At 40.6% G+C, this 18,049-nt stretch overlaps 3 protein-coding genes across 5 annotated transcripts; 1 reads left to right on the forward strand and 2 right to left on the reverse strand.

Annotated features, from left to right (window-relative positions):
• Positions 1-5,187: 5,187 nt before the first annotated feature.
• LOC121809306 (protein translation factor SUI1 homolog 1-like) lies at positions 5,188-6,302 on the reverse strand. Of its 2 annotated transcripts, none has more exons than XM_042209866.1 (2): positions 6,159-6,302; positions 5,188-5,720 (listed from the first exon to the last, which is right to left on the reverse strand). In XM_042209866.1, exon 2 carries the CDS (start codon positions 5,676-5,678, stop codon positions 5,349-5,351), a length of 330 nt encoding a protein of 109 aa, XP_042065800.1. In that variant the 5' UTR covers positions 5,679-5,720; positions 6,159-6,302; the 3' UTR covers positions 5,188-5,348. The 2 variants fall into 2 exon arrangements, with proteins under 2 accessions (XP_042065800.1, XP_042065801.1); XM_042209867.1 differs by having other exon boundaries at positions 6,164-6,276.
• Positions 6,303-10,201: 3,899 nt separating this feature from the next.
• LOC121807260 (ATP synthase gamma chain 2, chloroplastic-like) lies at positions 10,202-11,882 on the forward strand. The gene has a single exon (XM_042207478.1). The coding sequence runs from the start codon at positions 10,412-10,414 to the stop codon at positions 11,534-11,536; it is 1,125 nt and encodes a 374-aa protein (XP_042063412.1). The 5' UTR covers positions 10,202-10,411; the 3' UTR covers positions 11,537-11,882.
• Positions 11,883-11,987: 105 nt separating this feature from the next.
• Positions 11,988-18,049, reverse strand: LOC121807259. 2 transcript variants are annotated; one of them, XR_006051780.1, is made up of 10 exons: positions 17,277-18,049; positions 16,728-16,773; positions 16,578-16,644; positions 16,446-16,491; positions 16,263-16,361; positions 15,322-15,390; positions 14,927-15,239; positions 14,512-14,699; positions 12,856-14,422; positions 11,988-12,437 (listed from the first exon to the last, which is right to left on the reverse strand). XR_006051780.1 is itself a non-coding variant. In XM_042207477.1 (9 exons), the coding sequence occupies exons 1-9, from the start codon at positions 17,619-17,621 to the stop codon at positions 12,986-12,988; spliced, it is 2,610 nt and encodes an 869-aa protein (XP_042063411.1). In that variant the 5' UTR covers positions 17,622-18,049; the 3' UTR covers positions 12,606-12,985. The 2 variants fall into 2 exon arrangements, 1 of the variants encoding a protein (XP_042063411.1); XM_042207477.1 differs by lacking the exon at positions 11,988-12,437 and having other exon boundaries at positions 12,606-14,422.

An 18,049-nucleotide genomic window follows, 5' to 3' on the forward strand; every position in this document is an offset into this window, starting at 1 on the left:
CCCCAACCCGTCACCAGTCCCGTTCCACCGTGACGAAACGCGGGACGGCTCGCCACGCGCTGAGGCGACGTGGCGCGCTCCCAGGCCATGCGTGACGCCCACTCGCCGGCCCGCGAGTGAGATTCGTCACGCTGATGCAATAAATCATTTTTAAAAAAAATCGAATTAAAATATAATAAAAATAATAATTAAAAATTGGCAAAAGGTAATGTTGCCGTTTTTATAGTCGTTTCCAATTTTTTTTATTTTTTTTTATTTTTTTACTCTATAAATACTTCTAATTCATCCACATTTCGCACACAACTACACATCTATTCTTACCAAATCATCTTCATTTCCTCTCCAATTTTCATCTCAAATCATCTCTATTTTATTCTTCCCCCAAATTTAATCGATCTCATGGATCCGTATGAGCAAATGCGTCGAATAATGGAAGAATCACTTGAAGAAGATCGACGCCGAGAGGCGGAGGAAGTCGCGCCACCCCAAAGACGCTCCCGGACTTACATCCATCGTAACCGGGAGGAAGCCGCCGCGCTGCGATAACCCGGTGTGAGGAGATACCTACTTCCGGCGCCGTTTCCGCATGCGGCGGCCGCTATTTTTCCACATCGCAAATACATTGGCTGCCCGGGAAGAGTTCTTCCAAGAAAGGTTCGACGCCGTTGGCCGTCCCAGCCACACGACGCTGCATAAATGTACTGCAGTAATCCGTCAGCTTGCGACTGAACAAACGGTGGATGTGTTTGCTCCAATTCTGCAAAGGCGTCCGGACTGCCTTCACCGACGAATTTCTCCGGAAGCCAAGCACGACAGATTGCCAGTTCTTGCTCCGCCTTCACGAAGAAGTGCACGGATTCCCCGAGATGCTTGGCAGCGTCGATTGCATGCACTGGCAATGGAAGAATTGCCCAGTGGCGTGGAGGGGGTCGTACACGAGCGGCCACAAAGGCACCCACCCCACCGTTATACTAGAGGCCGTCGCCGACTACCGGCTATGGATCTGGCATGCGTACTTCGGGGTCCCCGGCTCGAAAAACGACATAAACGTGCTCCACCAATCCGACCTCTTCGCCTAAGTTTTGGATGGTAAAGCGTCGGCCATCTACTTCACCGCTAACAACCGGCGCTATAAAATGGGGTACTATCTTACCGACGGCATCTACCCGAAGTGGCTTACCTTCGTGAAGACGTGCGATAGGCCTGTGAACGCAAAGCATGCACTTTTTGCGCAGAAGTAGGAGGCTGCTCGGAAGGATGTGGAGCGAGCGTTCGGGGTTCTCCAAGCGCGCTTCAACATTATCAAAGCCCCGGCTCGTACGTGGTTCATGGAGAGCATGGTCGACATCATGTATACGTGCATAATCTTGCACAACATGATTGTCCAAGACGAAGGACCCGAGGCGGGAAATTGGTTTGACCCTGAAGCCCCCGGAAGCTCAACCGCAAGTAGTCCACCTCGAAGTGGAGTGCATCCGTCTATACAAGAACGATTGTCTATTCGGGCAATGACACGTAACTCTTGCGCCCACACCCAACTTCAAGATGATCTAATGAAACACATTTGGACAAACTTTGGCGGAGGAAATTAAATTATGTATTTTTAATTTTTTTAGGATTTGTAATTATATTTTTTTTAAATTTTTTTCGAATTTTATGTTGTAATTTTATTTTATTTTTAATGATGTGTGTTTTTTTTAATTGAATTTGGCTGGAAATAAAAATAAAAAATGAAATTGAATGAATAGTAATTTAAGGGACGGTTAAGGGACGGAGGGTTGCAGGTTCCGTCCCTTAGTTAAGGGATGAAGTAAAAAAGTACAGTGGAGCCCGCAAATAGTAATTTAAGGGACAGTATAGTGACAGCGTTGTGGATGGCCTTAGAGCATGAATAACGCGGAGGGCCGGGCCGCAAATCACAAGTTCCAGCCCGTCCCACGCGTTAATCGGAGGAGAGGCACGACCTAGGCCAGTCCCGGGGCCGCGTCCCCGGCCTGGTGCCCGTCCCACGGTTCGGCCTGGGCGCGCGTTACACGGCGCGGGACGTGACACAACGCGGCCAGGCCCAGGGTTATTTGTGTTCGGGCCGGGCCGCAACCGATTTTTAATTTTTTTTTATTCGATTTTTTTTTCTAAATACTACTTTATTTTCATACATATTCAACTTCAAATCTCTTCCTAAAATTCGAAAAAATACCTCATCGTCAAAGAATATTCGAAGATCAAATGTCCCGGTTGTTAGCAGAGGCGGTACCGGTAATCCAAGAAGAAATCAACAACGAAGTTGAACGCTACCAAGCTGCTATTCAAGCTTGGAACGAACAACAAACCCGGGTACCACGTACCCGGATGTATATTCACCGAGACCGTGAACAAGCTGCCTTGCGGCTTTTCACGGATTATTTCTCTACAAATCCGCGATGGAGTGATCAGATATTCCGTCGCCGGTTCCGGATGCGGAGGCCTTTGTTCCTACGCATTGTCAACGCAGTTGTAGCTTGTGACACGTATTTCTGCCAAACTACCGATGCTGTGGGCCGGAAAAGTATATCGACGTTGTAGAAATGCACGCCTGCCATTCTTCAACTCGCTTACGGAACTACATCAGATATGTTCGATGAGTATCTTCATGTAAGCGAGCCTACTGGACCGGAGTGCCTCGCTAGATTCTGTCGGGCAGTCGTCGAAGCATTCAAGGATACGTACTTGAGAAAGCCAACGACCGACGACGTTAGGAAGTTGGTCGACATGCACGAGCAGGTCCACGGCTTCCCGGGGATGCTTGGAAGCATCGACTGTATGCACTGGCAGTGGAAGAATTGTCCAACGGCTTGGAGAGGACAATACACTAGCGGGCACAAGGGCACACATCCCACGATTGTGTTGGACGCCGTTGCCGACCATCGATTGTGGATCTGGCATGCCTACTTTGGTGTCGCGGGGTCCAACAACGACCTCAATGTGTTGAACGGGTCTCCATTGTTCAACGACTTGTGTGCCGGGCGAGCACCGAACGTAGAGTTCACGGCCAACCACCGTCGGTATAGTATGGGGTACTATCTGACAGACGGGATCTACCCTCGATGGCCCGTGTTCGTGAAGACTATCACAGCCCCGACAACCGATCGGAGGGCAATGTTTGCCCAAAGGCAAGATGCGGCTCGGAAAGATGTCGAGCGTGCATTCGGAGTCCTCCAAGCACGGTGGGCTATCGCGAAGGGAGCGGCCCGTGGTTAGCAGCGGTCACGCATCGCCGACATCATGTTTGCATGTATCGTAATGCATAACATGATCGTTGAGGACGAGCAAGATAACGTCACTTTGTGGAGCGACGATCCGCTCGCCAGCACCGGGAGTGACTACGTTGTCACCGACCCGCCCGTGCTGGGCCTTCCTCCCGACATCCGCAATGTCATGGCCCGTTCAGCTGAGATGCGCCTAGAGGAACAACACACTCGCCTCCTAGCCGATCTAATCGAAGAAATTTGGACTCGCACCAACGTTTTCCAGCATTGACTTTATGTTTTTATGTATTTTATTTTCAGTTTTAAAATTTCTATGTTGTAATTTTGCAGTATTCGGCGAAATTAAATTTTCCGTGTTATAAATTGCCGGTGTTTTTTATTTTACGTTTAAAATAGGTTGGAGTTGTGAATAGTGTTATTTATTAGTTGCGGCCTGCAGGGTTAGAGCAGTTGGGGCCTGGGCCGCAACTGTTGAGGAATGATGACGTGGAGGGGACTTGAGGCCGGAAATGGAGACGGGATTATTTATGCTCTTATAAATACAGTAGATTAGTATTTCTATTTTTTTTAAAAAAAATAATCTCATCAAAAGATAATGGTCTCTATCTAAACAGTCAAAGATGTATGAGTATTTACAGACATGTAGATGCCTATCAAAATAGTCGAAGGCATGTTTAGTAGTTTGGCTAGATAGTCTATTTCAATTACTTTATCCGTCCCTAAAAAATAAGAACTATTTCTTTTTAAGTTCGTTCCGAAGAGTATGAACTTTCTAATTTTGGAAACTCATTTCTCTCTAATGAGGTGAGACTCATTCTTCATTTATAATACTTTAAAAACTATTTCTTTCTTTTTCTCTTACTTTTTCATTTATACATTAAAATACTTGTCAAATTAAATATTATACTGAAAGGAGGGACAGAGGGAATGTTTGATAAAAAAATTTAGCTTTTTATATAATTTCGCGGTCTATTTGTGATGTCTTTAAAATGATTTTATGAAATATTACTCCCTCCGTCCCGCTTAAAATGACACGTTTTCCTTTTTAGTTTGTCCCAACTAAGATGACATATTTTCTTTTTTGGAAACTTTCTCTCTCCAATTAATACATTCAACCACTTTTTTTCACTCCATTATTAAAATATTCATCTTTTTTTCTCTCTCTAATTAGACACTTTAACCAATAAATCATAAAATTTCGCGTAGGCTAAGAAATATATCATATTAGTCGAAAAACAAATTTCATATATTTAATGGGATGGAGGGAGTACTATCTTGCATTGAGTGCATAGATAATGTATGGCTAATGAGGAAGTGGAAACATGTCTCATCGCCACACATTCAATCTCATCAAATAGGAATACACAACTTGTTGGTTTTGCCTTGCATCTAATTTTGCTTCCCTTTTGTACGGTTGTACCTACACTAACGTGGCATGCACCTTTCTTTTTCTAATAAGATGAATGGAATTATGACCCATTTGTGAATTCAAGCGAAAATGATTGATAATGTCCATCGAAAACACTTCCCAAAGAAACAGATTACTCTATTTTTACTTCTTTAACTTAGCTAGTAATAATATTTTTTGCGACACAATCATTATTTACAAATATAGTAGTCACGCGTCGTCACTAAATTATGATATAATCACTTTTGCATTTCTTAGAATTTATATTTTTTTAATCTAAAATGCCCTTCAACCACCAATTATTATATTCTTAAGTCCAGAAAAGTATGAAGGTTCCAGAAAATCCATGAACATATTACGAAAATGACATATACTTTAAAAAATGCGCCTCATTTGCACTTAGAAAAGTAGCTATATTAGTAATTGACTTTCTTCTAATCTTTAAACAATAGACTAAATATTGTTTCGAAAATAAAAAACACATTTTAGTTTCAGAGATGGTTTCTCAGAATCTGACAAACAAAATCTTGGTAATTAATTGTAAATAAGTAGAACTTATATTATTAGATAAATACCAAACGCAGATACTAGTACAATTTAGCAAACACCCCATAGAGTATGATCATCAAGGGAGAGTAGCAAATCAAAATATAAAAAAAACAAAATAAAACATGAGCAGCTTCAAAATCTAAGGCTTAGAAGCCATGAATCTTGATCTGATCTTTCTTGACGAGGCCAGCAGTGGTCAAGAAGTGCGAGACATTCTTGCGCTGATCGCCCTGCAGCTGAATCACCTTGCCCAGCTCCTTGTCCTGGACCACGTTGCCGTTGCAGCAAAACTCCTTCTTCAGATCTTTCAGAATCTTCTCGTAGCTGAATTCCTTTTTCAGCCCCTGCACTGTCGTTAAGCTTTTCTTCCCATTCCTCTGCTGGATGCGAATATGCACATATTCCTTGGTCCCCGAGTCCTTGGCCTCAGCAAATGGGTCAAAAGCAGATGGAATTGTAATGTCTACCTCAACCATCAACCTTGTTGGATTTTTACTTTCGAACCGGGATCCGATCGCCTGCCAATCATCAACACCAATCAACAATTGCAAAGGCAGAGGACCAATTTCAATGAGAAAAACCCTAATATTGATTCGAAACAGATTATCACGTCCGATTTGATGAACAAACCCTAATTTTGGCAATCAAAAAGGCAAAGGACGATCACGTCCAATTTAAAGATCAAGGATTAGGAATAATTTCAACAACAAAAAATAATTCTGCCTACAGGAAATCCATAACAGATACCGCTGAATCAAAGTAAACCAATTCAAAATCGTATTACCAATAAATTTTCACAAACCAGATCACCACAAGAAATTGGAAATTTGACTTCGGATCATAAATCAAGAAAACAGCATGATCGCGACAATTTACGATTGAAAGATAAATCGTCAAATTAATTTTGGATCGGAACGACTATAGAGAGAGAGAGAGAGAGAGAGAGAGAGAGAGACCTTACGATTTAGGAGATGATTTCGAGAGTGGAAATTGATGAAGAAATTGTGTTTGGGTACGAGTCCATTTATAGAAGAAATGGAGGCGGTGCGTAGCCACACAATAAAATAAAAAAATACTATATATAAAAGGGAAAATGTTAACTAGGGTTAAGTATTTAATCTGACTATGGTTACTTGTTTGATCTGGCTGGATTGGAATAACGAATAGCGTGGATTCAACGCACTTGGACTAAAAGAGATATCATCACGCTTTCGTATTCTTTTTTATTTTACTTTATTGTTTTAACGCGCTACTATACTAAAATAATAATCTAGTATATGATGATGATGGTGATGATATTATGTAATATGGTCGGCTACCATAATTTACTTATAAAATCAGTTGGGTAGAACAATGCATCATAACTTAATTGGAATGGGACCAATTTCATATTAATACATATATAATCAAATTGTATCTTAATGCTGCAAGTTGGAAAATGCAAAATATAACGACCTTACAAAAGATACGTTTTTTAAACAAAAAATGGAGTAAAAAGGTGGTAAATTTTTAGTATGTCAGTGGCGTTCAAATTAGGAATAGTAAATTTACTCACTCCACGGATATGAGTAGTACTAACAAAAAATGGAGTAAAAAGGTAAATTTACTTATTGATGAGAGTAAGATGATGGACACTAAGAAATTTTTTTTCCCAATTTGGTCGCAATCAAATTGGCATAAAGCTGCAAGAATTTGGCTTAAATTGCAGGGATTAATATTAGAGATAAAGTAATTTATACGAATAAAATACCATAAGTTAGAATCATGCTCAAAAAATAAGTAAATTGAATCGCAAAATAAGTGGTAATTTCTTTGGATTAGCCATTTTTAGTTGCTATATTCGTGTTAAAATATCATAATCTAGAAAAAAATGTTAGAAATAATAGGATAAAATTCTCAAGCAGTGTACATGCAGTACTCTAACTATTACAATCGAAAGGAAACTGACAACAATAAGAGGAATGAAAATTAACGGAAATAAAGCAAACCAAATTTATAAGTCGAGTCGAGGAAAGCTCTCTTTCCGCAAGACAAATTACGCCCCGGCTAGTGCTCACGGAATGACGTATTGCCCCAAAGATAAAACGACTTCCTCCTAGCGTGTAGAAGCACCTCAAACTCACTAGGCACCGGCGAACTTGATGGAGTTCCGAGAAGCGAGCTAGACAATGCTCCTAAGATGCACACTATGATGTAGAGAGTATGAGAGAAGAGATGATGATTTGTTTTTCCTCTCTCAAACTCACACCTATTTATAGGATATGAGTGACCACATGAGAGGTCTCGGCATTAAGGTACCTCATTATGCATTTGAGGGTTACCTAAGATGAAAGGCGATAGGTCTTGGCCACATTAAAGGTCTTCCCACATTTTCCACATGTTTCCAATAAAAAAAGAGCTAATACTAGATTATAGGAGAAATCATATGAAGTGATAGGGTTTTGTAGCTTGTCCAATGCCCTTTTTATCATAAGATAGCTAATGAGATTAGTTTTGGCCTTTCCTGATGAACTTTAATTAATTAGTTGAGCATCAGTTTAATTAAAACTCAACAAAATATAGTATTCATATATTGTTTTAGACCATTAAAAAGTGAACTTCAAAAATGATTCATAGACTATGGGTTTATCTCGTCCATAGTCCATGGACTTTAAAAATATCGTCAGACATCCCTAGACTAAGGGTTTATCTCGAAATTGGTCATTTTGCCATTTTTTGATACGAAAAATACCTTTATGGGGGTTTGGGCAATTTGGTCTTTTTACACTTTTAACATTTTAAATATGATATTATTTCAGTGATGTACAAAATCTAATATTATTATTTCAAAATTATCATTTTTCCCCTCTTGTCATCCTTCACTTTGTTTCTTTATTTCAATATTAGATTTAATTTATAAAATTAAATTTTAAATTTATATTTTTAAATATCAATAAATTTTTATTAATTATTAAAATTATTAAATAGTAAAAATTAATAGTTTTAATCAATATTTGATAGTGTCTAATATTTAATCAATAAGGTATGTCGACGCCAACTTAGTTTTAGTCAATATTTAATAGTTTTAATCATAAATAGATCACATAACACGATTATTCTGAAATAAATATGCAACTAATGTAAGACTAATATAATTTTCATTTATTTATTTGAAAACAATCAAAATTAACTAGAAAATTTAAACAAAATACTCCTATATAAAATTTTTAGTAGTATCAGATTTTTAGTCAACTTCATAATATATAATCACAAACAATTATAACAATCGAACGAAGGCTAAGTAGAATAACTCTTATTTTTCCATAGTGATTAATATTATTTTTTTGTACTTCTTCGATTCAACTGAATATTATATTAAATAATAAAAATTAATAGTTTTAATCAATATTTATAATGTCCACGAATTAATATTTTTAATTAATAAAATGATATTTAAAAATCTAAATTTAAAATTCAATTTTATAAAATTAATCTAATATTAAAATAAAAAAATAAAGTGAAGGATGACAAAAGGGAAGAAGAATGAAAATTTTGAAATAATATCATATTTAGTACATCACTGAAAATGTTAAAAGTGTAAAAAGGTCAAATTGCCCAAACCCCCAAAAGGGTATTTTTCGTATAAAAAATGGCAAAATGAACAATTTCGAGATAAACCCTTAGTCCAGGGATGTCTGACGATATTTTTAAAGTTCAGGGACTATGAGCGAGATAAACCCATAGTCCAGAGACCATTTTTGAAGTTCACTCTTCAAAATACAAGTTATTGAACCTGTCCTCTTTAGTTAATTTATATCTCATGTTTAACGTTTCAATATCTATTAATTAAAGTCCGTTATCGATTTCAATTACTCCTCATTAGGAGTAATATCTTTTACGAAGAGTAGCACAATTCAAAACACGGTGATCAATTTTCTTTTTTTGAATGTCTTACTTTAAACTATACAATTTCTTAATACAAAAGATCACTCTCTTTATTTAATTAATAAAATAAAATGGATAAAATCTTGTCATAAATCAAAAATGTTAATGAACAAATAAATATTTACATTTTGAGTAATGAAGCATTTTGTGGCCTCTATCCAAATCCTAATACATTTCCAATGCCACTCCTCACAAATATATTATATGATGGTGGGGTCCATACCCATATGTGTGATTGTGGTGTAGGAAATGTAATTAGGAAAAAGGATTAGGTGATCCTGCTATCAAACTAGTCTATAACTAGCCCAAACAAGTGCACCGACCAGGCCCCCTTAAGAGTGTCCACTACGGGAAGCCCGCGGCTATAGTCGCAGGTTGGGGCGGAGGGCGGGCGGCTATAGTGGAGAAGTTGTTCGGAGGGCGGGCGGACAACATTTGGGGGCGGTAGGGGTGGCGGACGCGGGATAGGCGGGGTTGGGGCGAGCCCGCGGCTGGGGAGAATTAGGCGCGGTGCCCATAGGGGGCGGACAACCGGCGCGGCGGATTCAATTTCGATTTTTTTTATTTACCTCTATAAATACCACTCCCCACCACCTATTTTTCACCATTTTCACAAAATTCATCCACTCACTATCTACACAATCACTCTCTAAAAATGCACCGAGGCTACGACGAATCACCCGACTCTCAGGAATCGGGCTATGGCAGCAGCGAGAGAGGAGGATGAGAAGAAGAAGACGATGAGGAAGCCGACTCCGACACCGAGTAGACGGTGGCGGAGTTTTTAGTTGTATTTTATTTTAATTATTCGTTGTATAATTTTACCGGTTTGCAATACAACGAATATTCAGCCTAATTACCTCGTTTTCTATTTATTTACACTGCGATTATTTTAATTACAAAATTTGTGGGTTATTGGAGGTGTCCACTATAGTGGCGGAAATAGAATTTTAGGGGTGTGGATAACAAAACTGGGGCTATGGACAAAAACTGGGGCGGGACTATTGGGCGTGTCCGCCTTAATTTATTATAGTGGATACCCTAATTAAACCCGGATATGCGGCTAGAACCGGTTTTCTTGTTCCACCACCTCATTCTCCCCTCCCACCCCGGCGCCGATTCTTTCCTTCCCGGTCATCGGAGCAATATCGTCGCCGGAATAATCCCATCAACAACTCGTTTGCTTCTCCTTCTTCTTCTATGGACTGTTTCTTTGCTTTTCCGATCAAAGCTCATCATAGAAAAACCAACCACTTCTAAGAATTTGAAGAGAAAAATCGATAAGATGTCTTCTCTTATCTCGTCGAAGCCTCTCTCCCCCAACAACTGCGCTTCGATATCCTTCCAATCTCACCTCAACCTGTTTCCACTTCTCCGCCTTCCCCTCTCTCGCACATCCTCTCCCCCAAACCTCCCATCGATTCAATGCGGACTCCGTCAAATTCGAGAGCGAATCGAGACGGTGAAGAGCACGCAAAAAGTCACCGAAGCAATGAAGCTCGTAGCGGCGGCGAAGGTGCGGAGAGCTCAGGAGGCCGTCATCAACGGCCGCCCCTTTGCCGAATCCCTGGTGGAGATGCTGTACAGCATCAACGAGCAGTGCCAATTGGATGACGTGGAAGTCCCGTTAACGGCCGTTAGGCCCGTCAGGAGAGTTGCCCTAATTGTCGTCACCGGCGAGAGGGGGCTTTGCGGGGGTTTCAACAACGCGATACTGAAGAAGGCCGAGCAGCGGATGGAGGAATTGAGGAATCAAGGGTTGGATTGCACTTTGATCAGCGTTGGGAAAAAGGGGAATGCCTATTTTAGAAGGAGGGATGATGTGAAGGTGGATAGGTTTGTTGAGGGGCAGAGCTTCCCCACCACTAAAGAAGCTCAAGTGATTGCTGATTATATTTTTTCATTGTTTCTGTGTGAGGAAGTTGATAAAGTTGAGCTTTTGTATACCAAATTCGTTTCGTTGATCAAGTCTGATCCGGTTGTGCATACTCTGCTTCCTCTGTCTGCGGAGGGGGAAGTTAGGGATGTCAATGGGAGGAGCGTCGATGTAGGGGATGACGAGTTCTTTCGACTGACTACCAAGGGAGGGAAGTTGGCAGTCGAGAGGGATCACGTGACAGTGAAGAAGAAGAAGGGAATGGTGCCTGTTTATGAGTTCGAGCAGGATCCTGCGCAGATTCTTGATGCGCTGATGCCTCTGTATTTGAATAGCCAGATCTTGAGGGCATTGCAGGAGTCATTTGCCAGTGAACTGGCTTCTAGGATGAATGCAATGAGTAATGCAACTGATAACGCGGTGGAGTTGAAGAAGTCCCTTTCAATGACGTTGAATCGTGAAAGGCAGGCAAAGATCACTGGCGACTTATTGGAGATTATTGCAGGAGCAGAGTTCCTTAAGGATTCAGATTGATTTGATGGATAATGGCTTAATGTCACTATTATGTGTCTGTCCTTCATTCTTTCGAGATTCATACTTTGGAGAAGTGATGTACCTTTTGCATCTCCTCATTCACTTCAGGTTTTAAGTATACTTTGATAACATCCTCTACTTTTACAGTTCTATTGTTTTGCTGAGGTAGGGAGTTAAGTAAGTTATAGAGGATTTTACAGCTATATTGTTTTGCTGAGGTAGGAATTTAAGTAAGTTGTAACCTATTGTCTGTTTTTAGATTGAAAAAAGATGTTGGATCATCTTCTGTTTAGAACAACTGTAGTGATTATCGCAATGCTACTTGTCAAATTTCCAGCATGCTTCACTCTGGAGGCTGATCAGAAAAAAAAAAGTTGCTTAATTCCCAATTTTTTGAATGAGGTTGTTGGGGTAAAGAGTCTGAAATGAGATACAACAGTGAAATTCTGAATTAGGCACTTAATCTTAACCATGAAATGTCATAATATTATGCAAATTCTTCCTGTGATTGATAGCTTCACTTGGAGCTATATATGTAATGTTCTATAGTACATGTATTTTAGACATTCGATTGTAAGGTTAAATAGATGAAGATGTTATCACACTAGATGCATGTACTCTCACTTCTTATGCTTTTGGCCCTGAGTGATTCTGAAAGGAAATTAGAACAAGTGAAAGCTTGAAGTTCTCTTTGCTAATTGCTGTCCAAATTTAAATAAATTATTCTAGAGCCTGGCAATTATATATGCCATCTTTTGGACTGTTCCATTTCTGTTTCTCATTCAACGCCCAAAGCTCTCTAATGAATTGGTTATGCTGTGTTGTTTACTTTGTCATGAGCAGAATCCTGCCTCTCTTTTTTTTTTTCTCAGCATAGCTAATTTTCCCTTGCAAATAATACCTGCATGTATGGTGATTGCTGTCAATTCATAGTATAGTATAGATTTCGAAAGAAAGGTGTAAAAAACGGCCCCTGTGAATGAACGGCCCCTGTGAATGAACTACTGAATATTTTCTCAAATATTTTAATTGCTGATTCTAAATTCTAATTGAATGAACCCCAAAGAACTAAGGTAAAAACCTTGACTCCCATTTCACCAACGATAACGTCCGAAGCTGCAAACACAAAATTATTCTCTTCAAATAATCTCACAGCTAACATGCCGATTCCTTGAGCTCCCTACTAGAAAACAATACCTTCTAAATACATTTCCAACACAAAATGAACCCCACTGCTTACATATAAACCAGCCTCCCACCATTTTCTTTGTATCTTTTATCTACTCTACACCTAAACTGAATCACCAGATAACTCGTACCTGCCCCTCCCCTCCAAGGATCGCACCAGATGTCGAACATGGGCTCTGTTGCACCCAACATATGATCCCAAACAAAATTTCTCAGAGGCGCGTGCTGAGTTGCAAACCAAGACTAACAATGCAGTTGCTTTCAGAGTTGGAGAGCCAAATCAGGCTGCTGAGAATCTACAAGAACACCTGAAGATGGCCTTCCTGGTGACCCCGATGATTGGAAACCAATGTTCAAGTCGGGAGGAAGGGATTCCTGCTTCTGTCTTGAATGCATTTGCGGGTTCACATTGTGCCATGAAGACTGCAGCTGTAACCGAGATAAGTCAGCAGGAAACATCATTCGCTGGTTCTGAAACTGTATTTGGTTCCCTACTAGCATTGGTACTGGCCCTTGTGGTACAAACGCGTGCATTGGAGCGCTGTTCTTGTCTGGCCGAACTTGCATTCCTGAAGAAGGAAATTCTCCACGGATCTGTGACTGGATATTACGAGAAGGGTTGTAGACTGGATCACCATACATGTGGTTCTTGTTCGGGTTAGCATTTTCAGTAACTGGCCTTAGCCCTGCTGCCCCTACAGACATCCACACACGTGCAGCAGCCATAGCTGCATTATTTGGATCATTGCCGTTCCACCCGCTGCTACCCAAGGATGGTTGTGATGTTAAAACTTGAGGAGCATTGCCTGATGACTGATTACAGGATTTTTGTTGATTGTGATTGGCCAACATTCTCATCAACTGAACTGGGTCGCTGAGACCCTGACCCTGTTCGTGGGGATAATAGCTAGGTGGTTTTGTCGACTCACCGGACGAACTAATCACTGTATTACCATCAGCCTTATTACTGTTGACTCTTCCATTAGGCAATCCTCCAAAAGCAACACCATTATTATGATCAGGCTGTTTAGAAGATCCGGATTGCAAAAAATGCATGTTCTTTGGAGAGGAATCAACGAACCTAGAAGCTTCCACTTCCGACCTCCTAGGCAACTGCCTGCTGCCAACAGAACCGGTGGCAGCTCTACTTAGTGCACGTGGACTGTTTGACTGAACCTGCTTCTGAGCCTTCTTGTCAGATTCAAGCAGATTTCTGGATTGTGAATTTTGATTAACGTAGCTGAGATTATGAGAACCACTAGGTCTAATCCCAGGAGACAGAAAGAATGACTGCTTTGTCTCTGATATACTCCCTCTGATTGGTTGAGCCATGATGATAGGAGCCGGTGATCTGATTCCAGCGGGACCAAGAAATGACAGCTTTTGTTCGAAGAAAGGAATATTACCTGGGATTTCCTTGGAAGCATTCGAGATTAAAGGCACCTTGTTAAAGTTCCTAGGTTCGACAGCTGGCTGTACTTTCATGAAAAATGGTGGTTCCTTCACACTGCAGTTTTCCAGCATCAATACTGGAGTTGGAAGTGATTCATACTCCCCGACCCAACCCTGACCAAATTTGAATCCCTGAGGTAGTGCTTGTTCAATTCTTTTAGAAGCAACTTTCCAGGCAACAGATCCAAGAGTTGCAGCAAATCGAGACAGGCTTCTAGCATATGAATGATCAGAATAAAGCCCTACCTGGATAACCAAGAACAATACCAGTTAATGTAACAAAAACTTATATACTTGATGACAAAAAGTGAAATATAAACCCTTGAGCTTCATACAGGCATGAGATGCTTGGTTTCACCATCAAACGTTGAGAATATAGATCCTGAGCAGTTCATGGGCTGAGACAATGATATGTTATATGTCGCACGGCGATATTCATCTTGTGATATGTTATATGTCACATGGCAATTTTCCTCTAGTACAAATGTTGATCTCCTACCAAATCGAGATGGGAGGGCCCTTCCTATGAGAAGAAGATGAACAAGTAGTCAACAAATACAGCACGAAACAAGAAAACTTGCGCTGAAAATGGAAATCATAAGCTCAGGTTATCGGTTCTATTCCTTGGCTGCCCTTAATGACATGAAAAATGTGAAAGCAGTATAATTGCACATAAAGAGGGATCCATCAAAATACACTATCCATGCTGATAATGCAGCAGATAAACATTCGATTAGATTCAGGAGGTACCCGACAGCAAGTCTTCCTGTTTGTCCAAATTGTTGTCATTAAAGAAAGAACTTCCTTCAACAAGCCGATCTATACAACCAGCTTTCTCAGACACAACACTGGTAACATTCTGAATATCACCAGCTGTTGCAAGAGTAGCTCCTGATGAAAAATCAGAGCCAACAGGTTCTTTCCCTGTCCGGATCAAAGGCCTTTTGATTTGCTTTTTTGAAAGAGAGCCAGATTTTGATTTCTGCTCAGGTTTGTCATTGTGTTCAAAAGTAAGCCTTATCTTGTCAAATTTCCTTTTTGCCAACTCTTGGATGGTGCGTGCCTTTTCATACAAGTAGATATTACTTAACAGAAATAAAATGGTATAATGAGTTATCTTTGAAAGAGGCAATGCCGGCCTTTACCTGTTTGTGATATATGGTATCCGGTGCATTATACTGCATTGCATTTGAACAAATGAGGAAAACATCACTCTACAAAACGGAAAAAATATTTTAAGTCAGGCCACGAAAAAGGTTGCAAATTCGGAAACAACATTTATAATGAAGTTATATCAGAAAAATAACAATGACATTCTAGCAATGCTAACTACTAGGATAGCTGACAGAAAATGCAAGGAATTATCTTTCAAGCTGAAGATGCCGAGGAAGAAAATATAATACAAAGAAGTTTACTTGTTAGGATTTTATCTGCAAGTGAAAATAAATGACAGAAGCAGCAAGAAAACAGGCAGTTTCGAAAGTTGCCAGGATACAGAATCTCTCTATTTGAGACAATAAGCAGTAGCAGTGTAGCACAGCACTTAAAAGTTTTAGCAAACATATAATAAAAAAGACAGTTAACAAGAAACTTGATACTAGCAAAGTGTATCTTTTATCTAACTTCTCATCTTCAAATGACGATTGAGAAACAAATCATCCCTCACAAGGAAAGCGCACACTTTATAACAGATGCAGATAGGCTAAAGATATAACTGAGACATCAGAACTACTATATAGAGAAGCCAGAGAGCTGCAGTAGAGCCATAATAACTCTACCACTAAAAAGGCATGCGTGTGAAAGTAAGGGTGCGGATTTCAGCTTAACTAACAGAACACCTAACAAACAGTATGAAAATTCAGATCAACAATTAAATGATACGGATTCAAAGAAGCAGACAAAACAATATATGTTTGGCACAACCAAACATAATAAATGTTGATCAAACATTTCCAACAGAAGGCAAAAGGCAAAAAATAACACGGAGTTCTCCAGAAGAATAAATACAAACATGCCCCTTTTTGAAAACTGAAACAAATGGAGATTAAAAATAAGCAGACAACAGAAAGGGGCGGACAGATCTAACCTCAAATTGCTTGAAAGTTGCATATAATCCGTTTCGTAGATTGTTCCTCACAGTAGCGAAATCCATTGGATGATCTATCATGTCAAAGTAATCTGGAAGCTACACAATGAACCAACCTGATTTAGAATCTCAAGGAAGCACACTGCATTGCCAAAACACTCCTGAACAAAACCCCGGGCTTACCTCTTCCGGATCAACCGGTTCTGCATAAACACCATAAATATCTTTCCTGCACAAGAAATGGAAAAAGGAGAGGCATTAAACCATTATGCAATCCTTTTCCACCATCCAATTCATAAAGAAGTAGCAGCACACCTCTGCAACTTGTCCAAAATCAACTCCAATGTCTTCTCATCAGGCAGCGGCAGCTCACAAGGCGAGCCTGCACCATCCCAATTCAACATTTTTTTTTACAATTTCGAATAAGAAAGGTAGCTCGTGAGCCAAGGTGACCGAAAAACACACCTGGTTGTGAGTCTTCTTCTTTGAGTTGTGGCCTTGAGTCTCTAACCTGTGAAGAAGAAAGAAAAGCCACCAATAAATAAACATAACTTAATAAATGCTACTCCTATCTATCTATCTATCTATCCCCACGAAAGTCGGCGTGCCTATCAGAAAACGAAGGCAGACAACATGCGTGACTAAGTGGGAACATGAGTGTGCGTACAACACAATACAATACATTCTGCCTAGAGATAGAGAGAGGAGTGAGGAGAGAGAAAGAGGGAGTATAGATCAGATTCTGTGGGGGTTAGATTTTTTGACAGTTGACCCGACCGTTACATATACATACATCAACACAAACACCATCCCAGACGCCTATACATACAGCAGAATCCCCTCCCTGCCCAATTAGAAAAATCTGAGCTGGATTCCCTCTACAATTAATAAATGCATCTATAAATTAATCCAATTCCGCTTCATTTGAATCCCCAATAACTTCGCCTACTCAAAAGTTGCCATATTTCGCCCCACTTCGCTTCCAGATCGAATCAATTATAAACTCATAATCACCTCTTCTTCGTCCTCATCATTATATTCATTTCTGTCATCCACATCCTCATCCATTTGTTCGCCGATTTTCCGCTTCTTCGACGGCTTCACGTCGGAGGAGCACGACGGCTGCTGCGTGCGGCGATTAGTCTGCTCCGGCTCGCCGCCACTCTGGAGCTTGAGCAGGTGCTTCAGGTTCTTCTCCCTCCGCCGCTGGTCCTCTTCGTCCTCGTCGAAGTAGTCGTCTAGGTCGAAGACGTACTTCACACTGCGGCGGCGGTGGCTCCGCCGCAGGTCGCGTTCCGTCTGCTTGGGATCTGCCTTCGCCGGTCTCCCTTTCTTCTTTTTCTTCACGACCTGCCCCATCTTTTCCGAGATTCCTTCAAGCTCCAGCTGTTTCTCTCTATAGAAAAAGACAATCAGGCACTCTCTATTTCTAAAATTATTTTGTTTTACGGCCTTTCTTTCTCCTCCTTTATTATTTCGGTGTGGTTTTTGGTATTTTGGCTTTGGTGTCAGCTGTGTTTCTTTTTCAAAATATTGGTGGTATCCGAACCAAGCTGGCTCGGAGCGATTGCCTAAAAATTGAAGGAGACGGCGTAAGTGGCTTGGAATGACGGCGTTATGGACTGCCCGTGATTTAATTAATGGTCCCTGACTTTACCCAGCCCGTAAATCTGTGGTCGATTAGCCACGCGCGCGTCCACACCGTCTCTCTAGTGCGTCGTTGGTACTCGCGCTTGTCCAGTCACTGTCGGTGGGCCCCACATTATTGATTACTCACCCTAGAATTA

Source organism: Salvia splendens, chromosome 6 (assembly GCF_004379255.2).
Source record: "Salvia splendens isolate huo1 chromosome 6, SspV2, whole genome shotgun sequence".
Taxonomy (NCBI): domain Eukaryota; kingdom Viridiplantae; phylum Streptophyta; class Magnoliopsida; order Lamiales; family Lamiaceae; genus Salvia; species Salvia splendens.

Excerpts from the sequence above, each read along its gene's own strand:
- LOC121809306 (XM_042209866.1), bottom strand. The coding sequence starts at position 5,678 with ATGGTTGAGGTAGACATTACAATTCCATCTGCTTTTGACCCATTTGCT.
- LOC121807260 (XM_042207478.1), top strand. The coding sequence starts at position 10,412 with ATGTCTTCTCTTATCTCGTCGAAGCCTCTCTCCCCCAACAACTGCGCT.
- LOC121807259 (XM_042207477.1), bottom strand. The coding sequence starts at position 17,621 with ATGGGGCAGGTCGTGAAGAAAAAGAAGAAAGGGAGACCGGCGAAGGCA. Across the intron at positions 15,391-16,262 it reads CAACTTTCAAGCAATTTGAG|AGTGATGTTTTCCTCATTTG; the intron begins GTTAGATCTGTC and ends TCCGTTTTGTAG. Across the intron at positions 14,423-14,511 it reads AAACCAAGCATCTCATGCCT|GTAGGGCTTTATTCTGATCA; the intron begins GTATGAAGCTCA and ends TTGGTTATCCAG.